Source organism: Penicilliopsis zonata, assembly GCF_001890105.1.
Source record: "Penicilliopsis zonata CBS 506.65 unplaced genomic scaffold ASPZOscaffold_1, whole genome shotgun sequence".
In the NCBI taxonomy this organism is placed as follows: Eukaryota; Fungi; Ascomycota; class Eurotiomycetes; order Eurotiales; family Aspergillaceae; genus Penicilliopsis; species Penicilliopsis zonata.
In genome coordinates, this window is record NW_019208911.1 from 3105070 (window position 1) to 3123086 (window position 18017).

Below are 18017 nucleotides of genomic sequence, written 5' to 3' on the forward strand. Positions count from 1 at the left end.
GGTCGAGACCAAGAAACGAATTCGAGGGGGGGAAATTATAATGCTACAAGGTTAATAAAATAAAAATAAAGGAAAACTCTGACGAGCAGAGATAAGACCCAACGTCGGGCATCATTCGGTGATGGATTTGTATACGGAGGATTCCGGTCAGTCCAGGTACGGAGTACTGCGTAGGCGTTCTGTTGAATAGTCTGCTCTACGGAGTACAGGACTCTTTCAGTCAATATCTGATCTGCGTGAGCCCTGTCTCCACTACCCCGTGGGGTACCTAGGTGGAGGAGTTCCGTGGACTATACTAAGTGTTTCATAGTATAATAATAGACAGCTAACTCGCAGTTGAGATGGTGTATTTGAAGTTGAACTATGACCAGTCAATGATTCCTGAGATATGGATTGATTTGTGTGCGCCCTAAGACATTTGAGGTTAGGTGCATCACGGGGGGTCGAGAGCCCTGATTCCGCTCTTCCGAACAGGACCTGAGGCAACAATTGTCTCTGACAAAATAAAATAAAAAAGAAGGGTAGAAAAACAAGAACGTCAAGGAAACAAGGTGTATATCTATACTTCTATCTAATATCTATAAGACCCTTAGTCATCGAGGACCTTGTGACAAAAGTCGAGGACCTTGGAGACTCGACTACAAGCATGTCGACACACTCTCTAAAACACCTTGTCATATCCCGTGAGGGTGAAGCGGTAACGCACATCCCCCTTCTTCATGCGCAGCATGGCTTCCTTGAGCCCCTCCTCGCCGATCTGGATGGTCTCGACCCAGCTCTTGATGCCCTTATCGGCGGCGAGCTGCAACATCTGCAGCATCTCCCGCCGACTGCCCAGATGACTTGCCCCGATGAGCACGCCGTTGGCGATCAGGTTCTGAGCCTTGATGACCTGGCCCTCCTCCTCGGGCAGTCCGACACTGACCCAGCGGCCATGCACGTCCATCATGGACAGGTACTTTGCGAGATCGAACCCGGCCGACGAATTCGCGCAGTTGACGATGACGTCGAACGAGAAGCGATGCGGCACCTCCCAGTCCTGCTCGGCGGTGGCGATGAACCCGTCGGCGCCCAGTTTCCGCGCGTCTTCCTCCTTGGCCCGCGTGCGCGAGATCGCCCACGTCTCAGCCCCCAACGCCTTGGCGAACAGAACCCCAAAGTGTCCGATGCCGCCTAATCCGACGATTCCAACCTTCTTGCCTGGGCCCGCTCCATTGCGCACCAGCGGGGAAAACGCCGTGATCCCGGCACACAACATGGGGGCGACAAGGGTCGTGTCGAGGGCGTCAGGGATGGGAAACACCCAGTGCTCGTGGGCGCGGACGTGCGACGAATACCCGCCCTGCAGGACGAGATCGGTGCCCGGCCAGGTCGAGCCGTACGTGTCGAGGCAGAGGACGGGGCAGTAGGTCTCGTTGTCGTTCTTGCATTGCTTGCACTCGCCGCAGGAGAGACACTGTGCCCCGACGCCCACGCGTTGCCCGGGTTGGACGCTGGTCACTTTCGGGCCTACACGGACCGCCCGACCGACGATTTCTAAAGATCAGGTTTTAGTTTTTTTCTCTACTCTGATACCTTGAGATATATGGCTGACAGCTTACCATGTCCCACGCACAGAGGAAACTTTTGCTCTCCCCATCCACCTAAAAAGTCAATATATCTATTTTTTTTTTTTTGCGCTGAAATACTAGTTACTAACCACTCAGTGTGTGCACGTCACTGCCACAGACTCCGCATGCCTCGACCTTGATATCGATGTCTGTATCATGAGCGCTGTCCGGTTGACTCTAGCTACCTACTCAGGGCTCACCATGTTCGCCGAACGGTTTCAGGGGAAACTATCATCGTCAGGGAAGAAAGAAAGACTAGCAGATACAACGAGACCTACCGATCGCTTGTGGAAGGTGGTAAAGGTCTCCGGGCTGTCGACCTGGAACCCTTGCGCTTCGTCGGGGTACGGCATGTCAGATGGTTGAAGCAATACTAGCAGAAAAGCGACAATTGATGAATATTGAGAATCCTTTGTAATGAGAATATGGGAGGGGCTGTCTTTAATACCCACTCAGTTACTAGAGACATTCAACAGATAGTACATACCAGAAAATAGTCCTACTGAGTGGATCATCTTTCATTCTCTTCTCCATTCTCCTTTTTTCTTATTCCATTTATCTTTCTGTTCTATTCTTATTCTATCAATCATTCTATCAATTGTTCTATCAATTATTCTATCAATCATTCTATCAATTGTATTCTATTCAATTATTATCTTTCCCTCTCACCCCACTTCGCGTGGGGTGACCCGATATTCTATTATCAGACTCCACTGAAAGTATCGGAGGGTGAATCTCAAATCCACCTATTAGATTAGAACAGGTCTGTTTATGCCGAACGGAGTACTGCCGATATAGTTATACCTGGTCTACGTAGAAGAGAGCGATATGAACATCGTATATACTAATAGTTATAGTAGGTATTAAAAAGCATCCGGCAACGACCTCTCCACCTCCATTGCCTTCTCGATCCCACTCGCCACAGCCTTGACCTGCTCCTCGGTCAATCTTCCCAACGGCCGTCTCGGAAAGCCACCGTACCCGTAATAACTGTGGATCGCACTCTTGGTGCCCGGGATGGCCGCCTTGGTAAGCACCCAGTCCGCCTGGCTGAGGAGTTTCTGAGCCTCAATGGCTTCGGCGATCTTGCCCTCGCTCCAGAGGGTGAAGATCTGCACACACAGCCGGGGGAGGACGTTTGCTCCGCCGGCGAGAATGGCGGAACCGCCCGAAACAAGAGTCTGGAGGGTGAAATCCGCGATTCCTCCAAAAGCGACGTATCCAGAGGTACTAGTATCGGAAGAAGAGGTAGGGGCTAACGGCGAGACGGGGGTGACGGCGTTCAAAGCACGAGCGACACGGGTGAGTTTCCCGGTGTTCGCACAGGTGAACTTTGTACCGACAATGTTCGGGTGCTGCGAGATGCGAATGATCAGGTCGGAGTCCATGTCGATGCCCGCCACGGCGCCCGGGTAGTTGTACAGGATCAGCGGGATGGGCGAGCCGTCGGCGACGGCGGTGAAATACTCGTACAGGGTCTCGTCGTTGCCCGTGGCGTAGCGGTAGTAGCTGGGGGGCACGACCAGGGCGTATTCGCCTCCTGCCGCGGCGGACTCACGGCACAACTCGATGGTGCCTCGGATGCTCTGCTCCGAAGACCCGACGATCACGGGGACGGCCGTGAAGCCGGCCTCGTCGAGGGCGGCACGTGTTTCGCGCGTGACCGTCTGGCGCTCGGCGCGCGTCAGGTGCACCGCCTCGCCGTTGGAGCCCATGGTCACCAGGCCGACAAGCCCGGCTTTGGCCAGGCGCACGGCGTGTTTGCGGATGGTCGGGATGTCCAGCTCTTCGGACTCGGTGAAGAAGGTCATGGTTGGAGCGTAAGCTCCGGGGCGGAGAGGCGTAGGCATGTTGGAGAAGATCTAGGTACTGGTAGACAATTAAAGGGTTTAGGGATTGGTAGATATGAATGATGAGAGGTATGAGCTGGTAATTGCTAGGTATATAAATATACCCTAAATACCCATCTATACTATCTATTCAGAACCCCGCCTTCCTAATCTGCTTCCCCGGCCCCGCTCGGGTATTTTATATCGGCGGAAATTATCCACCAATAGGAATTTTGACGGCTTTCCTACCAAGTATTACCAGAGTAATATACAGAATACCTAGTACCTACCTACCTACTAAGTACCTTAGGTAGGAGGTACCTAGTAGTCTACCTAGGTACCAAGGTAGGTAGGTAGAGAGTACTAGGTACTACCTGTTACCTAAGATGGTGAATGATCGGTAATTTACACTGGAACAGGGTGGAGGTTTCCTGTAGATACTCCTCCTCCGTACTGGAAATACTCCGTGTCGGCTATAGGACGGGTATATAAACCCCTCCTCAGTGAATACTACGACCAGGTAGAGACTCTAATTCAGATTTCATAGTAATCATGGCCCCTCCAGATGTGTTGATGGTAAGCTAGACTTTTATTGATCCCACAATCCTTTTCTAATATGGATGGTCTAGGTCGGCACCGGCGAGTACACCACCGGCTTCGTCGGCGGAGCTGCCTCAGGCTCCGACAAGAAGGTCGGCGTCGTGGGCCTGACCATGTTCGACCTGCGGCGACGGGGGAAGGTGGGCAAGTTGAGCATGGTGGGAGTATCTGGGAAGAAATACCCCGGGATTCGTAAGAACAGACTTACTAATAAAGCTAGGAGAAGTAAGAAGGCAATGCTGATGAAGAGACTAGGAAACCACCTGCACAAGAACATCTCGGAAGCGTACAACGGACTGGACGTCTCGTTCACCTCCTTCCCGGCAGACGACCAAACCGATCCAGACGCCTACAAGGCCGCGATTGACGCCCTGTCGCCCGGCTCGGCCATCACCATCTTCACGCCCGACACGACGCACTTCCCCATTGCGCTGTACGCGATCGAGCGCGGCATACACGTGCTCATCACCAAGCCCGCGACCAAACTGCTCGCCCACCATCTCGAGCTGCTGGAGGCGTCCCGCAAGCACAACGTCTTCGTGTTTGTCGAGCACCACAAACGCTTCGACCCGGCGTACGCCGACGCGCGCAACCGCGCAAAGTCCCTAGGCGACTTCAACTACTTCTACAGCTACATGAGCCAGCCCAAGAGCCAGCTGCAGACCTTCAGCGCCTGGGCAGGCAAGGACTCCGACATCTCCTACTACCTCAACTCGCACCATATCGACATCAACGAAAGCATGGTCCCCGATTATACGCCTATCAGAGTCACCGCGTCGGCGTCAGCCGGCACCGCCGCCGCCTTGGGTTGCGTCCCGGAGACGGAAGATACCATCACCCTCCTCGTTGACTGGAGACGAAAGGATGATCCCTCCAAGCTTGCCTCGGGCGTTTATACTGCTTCCTGGACTGCGCCGCAGGGGGCAGGCGTCCACTCGAACCAATACTTCCATTGTCAGCATTCTCTTTCCTTTTCCTTTCCTTACTGTTACCGTTTATGCAAGTGCTTACTCTTTAGATATGGGAGCCAAAGGAGAAATCCGCATCAACCAAGCCAAACGCGGCTACGACGTCACAGAAGATGAAGCCGGGCTGACCTGGTACAACCCGTAAGTAGATGAAAACATAATTCATGAGATTGAAACAGACGGAGTAACTAAATGAAAAAGCTTCTATATGCGCTACGCTCCCGACGAAGAAGGCAATTTCGCCGGCCAGACAGGATACGGATACATCAGTTTCGAGAAGTTTGTCGACGCAGTCACGGCCTTGAACGAGGGGCGCGTCACCCTCGCAGAGTTGGATGCCAGGCCTCTGCCCACCTTGCAAAATACGATTGCCACCACGGCCATTCTGAACGCGGGGCGTATCTCTCTGGATGAGAGGCGTCCGGTGGAGATTGTTTCCGAGGCTGGCAAGTGGGAGTTGAAGTGATATCTAAAGAATCAACTGTTACTATTAAACGAAGAATCAACTCTTATTAAATAGATTCACTGTATAAAACTGTAATTATCGACGCAGCTTGCGCACTTTCCGACAGTCCGGACAGTACCATTTCGTCGTCCGGGAAGGGACCTCGGACAGCCCGACGCAGTCGAGATGGAACCACTCTTTGTCGCACTAGAAAGTGTCAGCTAGATCTTAAACCCCATTAGAAGAAAAACATACATCCTGGTTCTCGCAACAGATCATCGTCCCGAAACTCACGTCGCCGCATAGACAGTACCGTGGCTCGTTCGGGTCAATCTCCTCCAGCACCCCGTCTTCGTCGATCCGGATGTCCTGATTCCCCGTCATGGAATCCATCTCGCGCAACCCAAACCGTTTCTTCGTCGGCTTCGCCTTGCGTCGTCCGTGGCTGATCGCGGCGCCACCCCCGGGCCCAGACTGCACGATCCCCGGCGCCGGGCGTTTGCGCCGTCGAGGCGCTCCGCCCCCACTCACGCTAGGCGGTCGTGACGACGACTCGCCAGGGCCGGGGGCCTTCCATGCCGGCGTCATGCTGCGCGGCCGAAGATCGCGTCCACCGGCGCCCGGAGCAGGAGTGCTGGTGGTGGTGGTAACGGTAAGCATGCCGGTCGGTTCGGCGGACGTGGCCTGCGACCGTCGTTGAGAAGAAGGCCGCGTGGCTGGTGGTGGGGTAAGCGTCGAGGTGAACACTGCAGGGCCGGCCACCACCAATCCCTTCGAGGCCACCGGCGACAGCCGTGGGGACGCCGCTTTCGTCAGGTCGGTCTCGCCGACGGAGGAGGTATTGGCGGGCGTGGTGAGATGATCCTTGCCGGATTTCCGTCGTTTGGCGGCGCTGCGTAGCGAGCTCGCCGTCTCAGACTCTGGCTGCTGCGGCGCGGCGGAGGCTTGGTCCTCCCCGACGGTCACCTCCTCGAACTTTCTCTTCTTCGACGACTTTCCTTTCTCCTTGCTGGTAGATGGGGCGGTGGTACTGGCGGCTGCCGGACCAGCGGTAGAAGGACGGTCAGCCGAAGTACTGAACAAAGTCTTCATACTAGAACCCACGTCACTCAGCCGTTTTGTTGCCAATTCTGCTTCCGCTGCGGCCTGCGCCGCCTGCTCACGAGCCAGGTTCTCCCGCTTGAGCTTCTTGGCCTCGTTTAATTTCATGCCGCGGTTGCTTAGCTTGGTCTCAGTCGGAATCATCGCGTCTTGGGTGGCGTCCGTTTTGCGCATCAACTTGCCAGGTACATAGGTGTTCATCACATCATCGCAGTCCACAAATTCAGTCCCCGCAGCCTCGGCGGCCGATTTGGCAGCACGGTATGCCTCCCATCCGCGGCCACGCAGGGCCAGCTCGCGGTGGATCATCACTTCGCTTGGCTGCCAGACCGCGTTCTTCTTCATCTTCTTGCGCAGCTTCGTCATCTCCCAGTCCGTCAGGCGCAGCCAGGGCAGGTCTTCACTGCCCGCCTTGGCATCCTCTGGAGGGGGCTTTAATAACGCTAGAGCGTTGCTGGTTGTGATTCCGACCACCGAGCGCTGTCGAGACGGACCACTACCGCCGCCAGCACCGGTGCCTCCTCCGCCTCCTGACACTCTCGGTCTTCGCGCAGTAGTGTTGTCTTTACGATTGGCCGAGGATTTGGGAGTAGGTGCTGTTGGTTGCTGCACGGAGTCAGAACTCCGCAGTTTGGGGTCCCCTTCGGCATCGGAATGTTCTGTACTATCGATGGGGGAGTCAGGGTGTAAGCCAGCGAGGTGTTCCGCGACGATGACGGATCGTCGACTTCTCGAAGACTTTTGTGGAGGCGCCGCGGTGGCAGATCGACGGCCATCCAAGCGTAAGGTGATACGCGGCGTGGTGGTCTGGACGGAGGAGGTGGCCGTCTCCTTCTTTGCGGTCCGGACGCGTTTATTGTCCGACAGGTCCGGGGCGGCGGAGGTCTCGCGCGAAGGGGGTTTCGGCAGGGCGTGGAGCTTCTGTCGGATGGAGTCGAGCCGGTCAAAGTGACGGTCAATCACGTCGTAAAGGCGACAGGCCTCGGCGTAGGAGGCCTCGCGGGCGTTGATGGCCTGGTCCAGCTGGGCGGAGATCTCCTTGCGCAGGCACGGCGGATCCGGTCGCGCGTCCGGCGGCAGATCGGGCAGCTGGCCGTAGGTGCGTGTGAGTTCGTGGATGGTCTGGGCAGAGTCGAGGTAGCGCTTGTCCAGGCCCCGGATGAGGGTGAGGGAGCGAATGAGATCGGCGGGCAGGTATTCGGTGTAGTCGATGTAGTCGGTGACAGTGGCCTGGGCATCAGGATCAAAGGGGCCATCGAGAATGAGGCCCCCGCCATCGTCGGCGTAGTCGGTCATCATGGATTGCAGGAAGCGCAACAGGGGCACGGCAACGGTGTCCAGGCGGGTGGGAAGGGCTGCTGCTAGATGGTGGGCACCACCATCCGCGAGGCCATCGGATCGCAAACTCAGCGCTGATGCATGCAGAGCCGCTTGGCACAGACCGGAGGGGCCTGTAACAAGCGCACTGGAATGTTCTGTCGTCACGTCGTGGCGATGGACACGGCAGGGGCCAGGGCAGGGGGGAGGAGAGAGTCGCCGTCTGTTGTCGTCGCGACATGGAAGGATCAACATTATTCCGTATTACTATTACTATCACTCTTACTATCACTCTTGCAGTATTATTATTATTATTATTATTATATTATTATACTATTAATATTAATATTTCTATACTATTACTATCATTATTATCAAGGTCATCTAGAGTTTCCTAATAGTAGGAATCATGGTAGGTTACAAGTACAACAGTTGTCAATTATACTATGAGTCACTAATAACAGTTGAAAGTATTAACTACCAGGCTACAAGAAGACAATACAGTAATGAATAGACAGAATATTAAAGAAGCACACTATTTCATTCAATATTCCTCAATATTCCTCAATATCTCTCTTCACTATTTCACTGCTGGTTTGCTCGGTTTGCTTGTCATGGCTCTTACCCGATCTGGACACTGACAAACGACCCTCACCGTCTCGTTTCCCCTCCCGACCTCCTTCTGAGTTTTCTTCCCTGTCGTCTGCTTGATGGATGCTAAGACTGCAATATGGGCCGATCAGAGCGTCTGAAACTTCTCTTTGCTGGAGATGAGGCTCTTCTCCAGGTGGACACGCAGCGAAATATTGCACCTGTTGTCGGAGACGGAGACAGAGAGAAAGACAAAGACAAACCCACTCTCTCTGAAAAAATTCCCAACGAAACAGTGACTCATGTTGCAGAATCAGACTCTAATCAGAGCGGAGGGGTTCAACTGACGACTCAACTACCTCAGGTTCTCCAGTCAATTGAGATGCTCCGTGTCGATGAGCCCCTAGAAACGGTGAATCAACAGCAAGGGAAGTGGGAAACAGACCCAGTTCTCCATCCCGAACAGCTCCCTGTTGAAAATGCTTTCTCGCCGCTGCTTGCAGTGTCGCGTTTCCCATACAAATACATCCGAGGGGACCTGTCTCAAGCGGTGGCCAAGAAGTTCTTTGATGGAGGAAAATTCTGGACGCGAGGCTGGGATTTGTGAGTGCTGATTTGTCCTTCGTATCAATTTTCTTTCAAGTTAACGGTCACGCTTCAAGATATTACATTCACGTTCCCCCCTCCGTGGGATATCGTCCACTGCTTTTAGTACCTACTTCGCAGGCAGAACGTTTTCTTACCGAGATTAACGAGGCTCTGGAATGTGACCTGTCAATGAGTAAAGATGGTCGACTCGGCCTGGTTCTCGTTTTCTCAAACAACAATGCCCCGAAACCGACTTACCTTGGCAAATCCACTAATAAACAGACCAAGGACGAGTTGGAACAGAGCATCCCTGAGTCTGTTGAGGTCTACAGTCAAGATGGCTATCCTGTCGACTGTGAAAAAGACCAGAGAGCTCTATTCGATGACTTCTGCAAGATGATTGAAGCAGGCGTCGACGCCACAAAGAACAAGAAGGCGAGCAAAGCGAGAAAGCAAGAATTCCGCCTTCAGTTCCAGCACGGCTGGGCCCGTTGTCTACGCCGCACACAATGCTACTTTGGCCTTCGTCCCCGCTGTTCCCGCGATGAGCTTGGAGCTCACCACTCAAGCAATGAGCCGCTGCCGCCCCTAAACGTCAGGGAACTTGTTACCTTGCCGTTCTGGAACGAGCCCATCTTCATCAGCATTGATGTCGAGTCTAATGAGTTCTGCCATAGCCAGATCACGGAAATTGGCATTTCGATTCTCGACACTCTTGACCTCGTGGACAAAGCGCCTGGGGGGAATGCGCAGAATTGGGTCTCGCAGATCCGCTCGCGCCATTTCAGAACAAAGGAGTACGCGGGTGTCGTCAACATGCGGTTTGTCAACGGCTGTCCAGACAAGTTCCAATTCGGGGAGAGCGAATGGGTTTCCCTTGCTGATCTTCCCACTGTCGTGGACTCGTGTTTCCAGCCCCCCTATTCTTCTCGTCCAGACAGCCACAAATTGACGGAACGTAACCTGATCTGTGTCGGCCACAACACAACCAGTGATATCACCTATCTGCGCAATCTGGGCACTCGCACATTTAAAAATGATCCACCCACTCCTGGTGACGGGGAGAGACGCTTCCTCGACTGTCTGGACACGGCGGAGCTGTTCCGTACTCTGCGAAACGAGCCCCAGAGCCGCTCACTGGCACACATCCTGTCCGAGCTGGGCATGGTCCCCTGGCATCTGCACAACGCAGGGAATGACGCGCGATATACGATGGAAGCCCTGGTGCAGATGATAGTCCAATCTGCCGTCTTTCCTGCTGAAGATCGGAGTGGCGAGTGCATGGGTGGGGTGGTCCTCGTCGATGGAGAAGGTGTCACCCTGCAGGAACGTCCTCTTTGCGCAGATGACATTGACGGAGGTGAACCTGGAGGTCTAAGGGGGAAGCCGGTGGTCTGATTAATATAGTATTCTGAAGATAGCCCACAGAAATCTCCATCTCTCCCTCTCCACCATTCCATCTCTGCACTCTCTGCTATATCAACCTCAGGCCCACCTAAATGAGAAGCATAGTATAAGTAATTACTATACTCCGTACGTGACGAGTTTGATATTGAATCATTGATTGATTGTTGACATGACCTTGTCCCTGTAACAGCAGAGAAGAACATCTATCCATCCACACAAGAGATCTCCTGCGGTTCCTGTCAATAGTGGCGATTACGTCGACTCTAGGACCCTCGGAATCCACCCCCGCCCCACCATGCGTAAAGACATCAGATCCTGCGAGAAGAGAGGGGGAGGGGAAAAAAAAAAAAACAAAAAAACTTCAAACCAAGAAACGCAAGAATCGAATTCTGACTCTCTTAAGGAAATGGCCAGCCAGCAGCCGCTAACGACGTACCTCCGACTCAGCTGCCCGCGGGCCCTGTCCCAAGCAACGACGCACCCATTCCTCCGACTCGCGGGCACCGGCCAGCTGGGCAAGACGACGCTCTCGCAATGGCTCTCCCAAGACAGACTGTACGCGCAGTCCTACGTACGCTTCACAGGCCTGCTGCTTTCCAAAATCCGCCTCCCAACGCATAACCCGGACAGCAGCAAGCCACGACACCCGACAGTCGAGAACCGGGCGTTCGACCTCCTCACGGACGCACTGGTGAATATCCGACGGGAACTGGCTTTCTTTGAATCCACGGCGGACGGGTACGGGCTCGACCTGACGGCTTTGCCTGGCCCACAATTGAGAACAGGACGAATCCTAGTACCTTCTAATGGTGAGCAGGCTAGGCCGTGCTCCGGGTCCTCGGCTGCAGAGGGGGGTGCGGACCTCAAGGCCGTGGAAACGGGGTGTTCTGTTTTCTTTGGTCCGAGTCATGTCACGAAAGCGTATATCGATCTGTTCATGTCGGCGGGGAGTCCGGCTATCACATTGCTGGAAGGGTTTGTTGTCCTCTGGGCAACGGAGTATTGTTATCTCCAGGCATGGAAATATGCAGCTTCGTTTGGAGAATCATCTGTTCAAGAAGAAGGCAAAGAAGATGCAGATGGTGGTGCGTTGCGTGACCACTTCATACCTAACTGGTCGAGTGCGGAATTCGAGGCCTTTGTCGATACCATCGGCGTCGTGCTGGATGAGATGGCCGCGCAGGTCAAGGGGGCCGAGGAGACGGAACGGCTGCGTGGCAAGTGTCTTGAGTGGTGGCGACAGGTGCTTTGGCTTGAAGCCCAGTTCTGGCCGGATGTTGACGAGTAGATAAATATCTTAACTTCATTCTTCGAAAGACTTGAATCATGGTTTTTACAGCTAGAGATACATACAGCAGAAAATTAATCTACCCATACCTAGTCCAATAGACCAACAGCAGACCAAAAAAAATATAAATATAAAGCCAAGAACAAGAACCTGAACAAAAGAGCAAAACTCCAATTCTCCATGACCACCAGAACACCATTCACTTTTGAAAGGGAATGCGTATGACATGGATCTCAATGACTCGTCACCGCCCACACTCGGAGCGGAGGGGAAGGGCGGATTATAAAGAACAGAACAAAAAAACAGATTATATGTGTCGAACAAGAGGCAGTAGTCTTTCGACACAGCAGTGTCTTTCAAACGCTGATTACGAAGTCGCCGCGCTGGCTCGAGCGGCGTTGCTGAGTTGTTGATGGTAAGAACCGATAGTTTGGAAGCCCCTAGGTAGAATGTTAACAAAAAATAATAAGAGAGAAAAGGGAAAGGAAAAGGGAAAGGAAATGAATACCTCGCAAGGTCAAACCCTGCGCCCTCCTCTTCATCATCATCCACCACGCCTGCAACAGTGTTGACCGAGGGAAGCTTTCCCGCGTCCTCGGCTTCGCGCTTCAAGGGGGGCAGAGTGCGTCCGTGGACGAGGCCGGACGAGGTTCCTAGCTTGCTGGGACTGGCGAGGTTGGGCGGCGGGGGGCTGCTGCTGGGAATGTTGTCGCCGGGATCGCCCTTGAGCGGGCTCATGTCTGGCACGGGTCGCGCAGGAGTGCTGCCAATGTCGGCGAACTTCCAGAACTGCGCCGGAGAGCTCATCGGCATGAACTTGGACGGGATCTGCGCGGTGCTTGGCGGGGGGAGTCTCGGCTGATGCCGCTGCGGCGCGGGAGTGATCATCGACGAGGGAGCTTCGTCATAGTACGACGAGGAGAGCACGGGCGGCGAGTTGACCACGTTGTCGGACAGCCCGTATGAGCGGCTGGTGGCAGCCGTGGCGCCGCCGGTGGTGGTGTGATTGGAGTTGTTATTGTTGGTGGCGGTCCGACTGGGCAGCGGCGATGGTTCTTCGTAATCGCAATTCGTGTTGTTGTTGTTGTTGTTGTTGTTGTTGGTGGTATTGCGCAACGGATGGTCCGGACCCCGGGCGGCGCGCGATCCGCGCTCGGGCGTGTAGGCTTCCACGGGAGCAACGGGGAAGGAACTGAAGCCGGGCGACGAGACGGGCGGGGACTTCTTGCTGGCGGCGGTGGCCGAGAAGACCGATGTATCCAGACCGTTGAGTGGAGCCGGGCGAGCCGACGAGGGCGGCGGCTCCTTGGTGGCAGGCGACGAAGGGGCAGACGACTGGGCGCCGCCCTTGCGCAATTGCTTCTTCCAGTACTCCTCTCGGTGTTCCGGGGCGATTTGCCATTTCATACCTTTGCCGGGCTCGTCGGTCCGGCGCGGCACCTTCTGGAAGGCCTTGTTGAGAGAGAGGTTGTGACGGATGGAGTTCTGCCAACCGCTCTGGGAGTGTCGGTAGAAGGCGTACTTGTCCATGATCCAGTTATAGATACTGTTGAGGGTCAATTTCTCCTCTTCGCTGGAGAAGATGGCCTGGGCGATCAACGTGGCGTAGCTGTAGGGTGGTTTGAGGTCCTTGGCGGCATCTTTACTGTAATCGATCTCCTCGGTGCTCTCCATCATCATGCCACGGTTGTAGAGGGGCGACTGCTTGGCGGTGCGCGCGCCGGCAGTGTCCGGGGAGCGCGGCGGCGGAGTGACCTGGCGCTTGAGGAACTGCGGTGCGGGGGCCAGTGAGGGCTGGCCGTTGGCTGTGAGGGGGTTGGCGACGACCGGAACCGCAGCGGCATAGGCCGGGTCATTGGAAATGGTGTTGGTGGTGGTGGTAGTAGTAGTAGACTGCGAAGGGTGGGCGTGGCGCGAGGCATCCCAGTCGAGGGTCTCCTCGCCGTTGGCAATGCGTTGGGCGCGGTCGACAAAGCTGGGGTGGATGTTGGCCTTGTCGCCCGGGGTGACGAACATCATCTGAGTGTTGGCGACCTCGATGATGTCACCGCAGGAGATGACGGCGTCGGTGCCACGCTTGAGGATTACATTGTTCAGGCGCACACCGTTGCGGCCGTTGACACGAATGTGCCAGGAGGCGGTGTTGGCGCCGTCGTAGAAGATCTCGGCGTGCAGGCGCGAGACGAACTTGCTGGGCCCCAGATCGACATGAACCTCGGGGAGGGCACGGGCGGCAATGGAGACGGGACTCGACTGCTCGTCGGGCTTCTGCTCGCGGTCGGGCTCGCGGCCAATGTTGACGTGCAGCGATTTGACGTAGAAGGTCCAGTTGCGACCGGCGATCTTCGCGTACGCTTCGATGCTCTTCTTCTCCGTCTTGTCGTTTGCATGGTCACGGATGACCCGAACCTCCTCCCGAGCAATGGTCAGACACGAAATGACCAGGTCCACCAGATCCTGATTTGCAGCGAGCTCGTTGTCCGGCGACGAATGGTCCGCCTCGTCGGCAGACACGGTGTCTTGTGTCTTGATCTGCGCCTGGGGGGTTTCGGGGGGTTCAACCTGTAGAAAACAACACCGTCAACAAAAAAAAAAAAAAAAAAAAAAAAACAATCACGCCTTGAGAAATATTGTTTCCGCCCACCTTGCGCTTCTTTGCTGACGGCCGACTAGGCGACGAGTCTGGAGCCTCAGCGTCGGACGTCTCCTGCAGTTGAATTTCCTTGCGCCGCGCGCGACGTCTGTTCGATAACGGCATCTCCTTCTTTTTGATTATGATTCTTGTTATTTTTTTTTCCGTCTGGAACCTGATCTTCCCTCCTTCGTTCAGCCCTTCAATCGTATTTCCTCCTACTTCAATCGTATCTTCTGGTTGTCTGGTCTGATCTTTTCACTTGTACACACACACACACACACACACACTGAAACCGACGAAGGCTGGGTGATGTTTTGGCGAGACCCGGCGCGGGCACGCGATTTGTTATCGAATGCCGGGTAGCGTGGGCGATAATGGCTATCGATAGGTGTTGTGTGGACAGAGGGGACTCCGCAAACCGAGGCGATCTGCCGCAAAGACAAGGATGTAGACGGTTTGACTGTGCAGCAGTTCGAAGGGAGAAGTTTTTCCTGGTTTGCAGAAAGAGGTGCGAAGAAAAGAACGGAAAGGTTCGAGGCCTGCTTGAAGGGAACCAAACAAGCCCTGCGTCCAGGGCGTGTCGCCACCGACGAAAGGCCAACCGGGGGGAAGAAAAAAAAGGCGGCCAAAAACCGTGGGCGAGCGCGGGTCTGCGGTAAGCAAGCAAGCAAGCACTGGGGGGGGGCGCAAGAGGACAAGAAAGTAAATAAATAAAAATCAGAAATAAGAAATAAGAAAACCCACGAAGCAGGTAACAATGTCGGGCAAGAAGCGATTTAAGTAGAGGCTCGACTCTGGCAGACGGTCGCAGTCGGGCGTTTGGAGTTGTCGTTGTAGTTGTAGTAACGCGCTGGGAAAGAAGTGGATGTTGTTTGGGAGACCGCTTCCGCAAGGGGAATAGCGCAGAACAAGACCGTACATAATACATAATACATACATACTACCTAACTACATACTAGTTAGTTATGGCAGTTACCATGTAGGAGGTACCTAGTAGTTACCTATGTATACTACATACTACCTACCTAGGTATGTTGATGAGACTCCTATTAGGTGCTGATACTACCTAGTACCGACTGGACCGAGAACAGCGATTCCATTCCTTGCTTTCCGCGCGCGTCCATCAGTCTCACTTACAGAGTCCTCCGTACCTAGGTACCTAGCACACGTTGTAGCACACGTTGTCGATGGTCAGTCACTAACTACATACTAACAACTCCAGAGTGCTATAGTAATATCCTCTGAGTCAATATCGCCATTCTGCATGTTTGATCAACGCAAGACTCTGGTATATATCAATAAACCAATCCCTCCAGCCTGCCGGATTGGCGTGGCGGCATGCTGGGCTCGACGTCATGGATGCCGCATTTAGTTAGCGTTTACCGTACAGTACCGTACGGATGGTAATTATGGTCTCCAGCCTGTGCTGGCCTGGTAACTACCTACTAACCTAGCTACCTAGTAGGTACTCCGTCGTTAAGTAGTTATACCTAAGGTACTCCGTAGGAAACTTGCTATACAAGCAAAAACGCAGAACGCAGACTTGACTTTAATCCTCAACCAGTTGATCATCTGATCATCAAGTGACAAGTCATGTGAGGTCATGTGATGCATCATGAGAGCAGTCAACGCTACTCCGTTGTCCGTATTTGAACAAACTGAGACATTGCCAGCTTGCGTAGTCTATAAATACTACTCAAGTTCGAATCTACATGTAGGATCAAATCTCTTTTGGCTATGTAGATAATAACAGGCTGGGTGCTAATGGAAAAAGTCACAGAGTACAGTGGAGTCAATTCAAACAGAAGAAGAGAATATAACAGACCATGCTTTATACGACCAGAAAATCCAACGGACTATAAGAGGGGGTAAACCACCAAGGAAATGAGAGAAAAAAAAAAAAAAAAAAAAAAAGAAAAGAAAAGGATAAGATCAAGGCAGGAATGGAGTGTGCAATTAATCGTATCTCGTTAGGCCACCGCCTCCGGCTTGGCATCCTCCACACCGCGCAGGGCGGGATACAACCCCGCGCTGCTGGGCTCCTCGGGCTTGGCAGGGGTCGAGTCTGACTGCTGCTGCTGTTGTTGTTCCACTCCGTCCATGGGCCCGTCGGTTCCGTGTCCCTCGGTTTCAGAGCCGGAACCCTCGCTCCTTTCGCGGTCCGAGGCAGGCCGCGACTCCGATTCGAACTCGCCCGAGCGGAGTCTCTGCGCGACAATGTCGCGCAGCCGCTCGATAAGTCGTACCTGGTCCACCCACTGGACATCGGCGCGGTCGGCAACCTCGGTCGCCGCCTGGGCAGTGCGCAGGACTGCCTCGGGATCGGGCGACGTGCTCGAGTGCAGCGCCGGGTCGATGAGGCTGGCAGAGAAGCGCACTGGCGATGCCGACTGCTGCTTTTCAGGCTCAGCAGACCGCGGCTTGGCAGGCGGCGTGCGGTCACCGTCTTCGTTGCTGTGGTGATCCGGCGAGAGATCCATCGCGTCGTCCGCGGAGGAGATAGCGGCATCGTCTGGCCGGGCACGCTGCAGAGTGCCTCCGGTATATCGGCGGCGGTCATCGTGGTCAAAGACTCCACTAAGCGTCGAGGGTGGCGCGGCCGTTGAGGCGGTGGGGTAACCGGTGGCCATGTGTTCCGCGCTGGTGGACGGCAAGCGCGGGTACATGCTCTGGCCGCTCTCGTGGGGCGGGGAAACACGGTGGTGCACCGCCGACACAGAGATCGGGGAACGGCCCGAGGTGTACGATTGCGCGCTGGAGGGCGGCGTGAGAGCGGGGGTTGTGACGCTCCCTCCCGGAGAATGTACCGAAGCTGCACTTGAACCCATAAGCGGGCCGTTACCAGTGGCAGCAGCGGCAGCAGCAGCAGCGGCGGCGGCGGCGGCGGGATGGGTCGAGGCGAGTTGCGTCGGGGGCGAGTTGGTGGAACGGTAGTGCACACCACTGGGAACATAATGGGCACCGGGCTGGGCGATACCTGCGGCGGCCACATGGTCTTCGCTCTCATAAATGGTGTTTTGCATCTGTTCGAGGAACTGATCGATGTTGATCAGGTCGTTCTTGGTACGGACGTTGCTCATAGGCGGCAGCTGGTAGGCAGGACCAGACGGATGAGCATGGTGATGCATGTGGCCGGGGGCTGGGCCAGGAGCGGCGGCGTAGCCTCCCCCACCTCCACCGGAGCCGCCGCCAACTGCGACAGGAGCAGCCACGGGAGCCGGCATGGGCTGGTACTCCGGGACGGGGGCGTTGAGAATGGGAAGGTTTAGACTCTGGAGGCCGAGCAAGCGTTGGCCGACGGCGGCGTAGGAGTTAGGGTCGAACTGACGACGCTTGAGGTCGCCAAAGAACTCGTTGAGGGCATCATAGCCGCGCTTTCGCGAGCTGTAGGCCTCATTTTCGGCGCCCTGGTTCAGGGCGTAGTAAACATTGCCGTAGGTGGATGGATTAGGGGGCTGGTGGGGTTGCGGATGATGGTGATGATGGGACTGGTAATACGGGGTAGCGCCATGCGGGTACGCCTGGCTGGGGACGGGGTTCAAAGCGGGTTCGAAGTAGTGGGTGGCAGCGGCAGCGTAGCCTGGTAGATCTAGTGAGTTGGAAACGTTGAACAAAAGATAGATTGAACCACCCCCCCC

At 54.9% G+C, this 18017-nt stretch overlaps 8 protein-coding genes across 8 annotated transcripts in view; 3 read left to right on the forward strand and 5 right to left on the reverse strand.

The window, feature by feature from the left end:
• Window positions 1–661: 661 nt before the first annotated feature.
• On the reverse strand, window positions 662–1963 carry ASPZODRAFT_54720 (hypothetical protein; the record flags this gene model as incomplete). The annotated part of the gene is made up of 5 exons (XM_022728485.1): window positions 662–1536; window positions 1602–1643; window positions 1700–1759; window positions 1811–1838; window positions 1889–1963. The coding sequence occupies 5 exons, from the start codon at window positions 1961–1963 to the stop codon at window positions 662–664; spliced, it is 1080 nt and encodes a 359-aa protein (XP_022586176.1).
• A 458-nt stretch (window positions 1964–2421) lies between these two features.
• Window positions 2422–3568, reverse strand: ASPZODRAFT_127780 (hypothetical protein). Its single transcript, XM_022721842.1, has one exon. It carries the CDS (start codon window positions 3458–3460, stop codon window positions 2474–2476), a length of 987 nt encoding a protein of 328 aa, XP_022586177.1. The 5' UTR covers window positions 3461–3568; the 3' UTR covers window positions 2422–2473.
• A 304-nt stretch (window positions 3569–3872) lies between these two features.
• Window positions 3873–5577, forward strand: ASPZODRAFT_446103 (hypothetical protein). Its single transcript, XM_022728356.1, has 4 exons — window positions 3873–4015; window positions 4069–4993; window positions 5058–5148; window positions 5209–5577. The coding sequence occupies exons 1-4, from the start codon at window positions 3992–3994 to the stop codon at window positions 5471–5473; spliced, it is 1305 nt and encodes a 434-aa protein (XP_022586178.1). The 5' UTR covers window positions 3873–3991; the 3' UTR covers window positions 5474–5577.
• Window positions 5549–7849, reverse strand: ASPZODRAFT_57011 (hypothetical protein; the record flags this gene model as incomplete). Its single annotated transcript, XM_022728652.1, has 2 exons — window positions 5549–5659; window positions 5708–7849. 2 exons carry the CDS (start codon window positions 7847–7849, stop codon window positions 5549–5551), a joined length of 2253 nt encoding a protein of 750 aa, XP_022586179.1.
• Window positions 7850–8242: 393 nt separating this feature from the next.
• On the forward strand, window positions 8243–10599 carry ASPZODRAFT_447596 (hypothetical protein). The gene is made up of 4 exons (XM_022728357.1): window positions 8243–8282; window positions 8342–8798; window positions 8862–9064; window positions 9124–10599. Exons 2-4 carry the CDS (start codon window positions 8601–8603, stop codon window positions 10445–10447), a joined length of 1725 nt encoding a protein of 574 aa, XP_022586180.1. The 5' UTR covers window positions 8243–8282; window positions 8342–8600; the 3' UTR covers window positions 10448–10599.
• A 263-nt stretch (window positions 10600–10862) lies between these two features.
• Window positions 10863–11744, forward strand: ASPZODRAFT_138745 (hypothetical protein; the record flags this gene model as incomplete). Its single annotated transcript, XM_022724485.1, has 1 exon — window positions 10863–11744. One exon carries the CDS (start codon window positions 10863–10865, stop codon window positions 11742–11744), a length of 882 nt encoding a protein of 293 aa, XP_022586181.1.
• A 367-nt stretch (window positions 11745–12111) lies between these two features.
• On the reverse strand, window positions 12112–14502 carry ASPZODRAFT_55213 (hypothetical protein; the record flags this gene model as incomplete). The annotated part of the gene is made up of 3 exons (XM_022728528.1): window positions 12112–12184; window positions 12253–14306; window positions 14389–14502. 3 exons carry the CDS (start codon window positions 14500–14502, stop codon window positions 12112–12114), a joined length of 2241 nt encoding a protein of 746 aa, XP_022586182.1.
• A 1768-nt stretch (window positions 14503–16270) lies between these two features.
• ASPZODRAFT_22113 (hypothetical protein) overlaps window positions 16271–18017 on the reverse strand; it is a gene marked incomplete at its 5' end in the record, with an annotated part of 2513 nt that continues 766 nt past the window's right edge. Inside the window, one exon of the mRNA XM_022727875.1 lies at window positions 16271–17968. Coding sequence (XP_022586183.1) covers window positions 16350–17968 — 1619 coding nt within the window. The 3' untranslated portion in view covers window positions 16271–16349. The remainder of the gene's footprint in view (window positions 17969–18017) is intronic.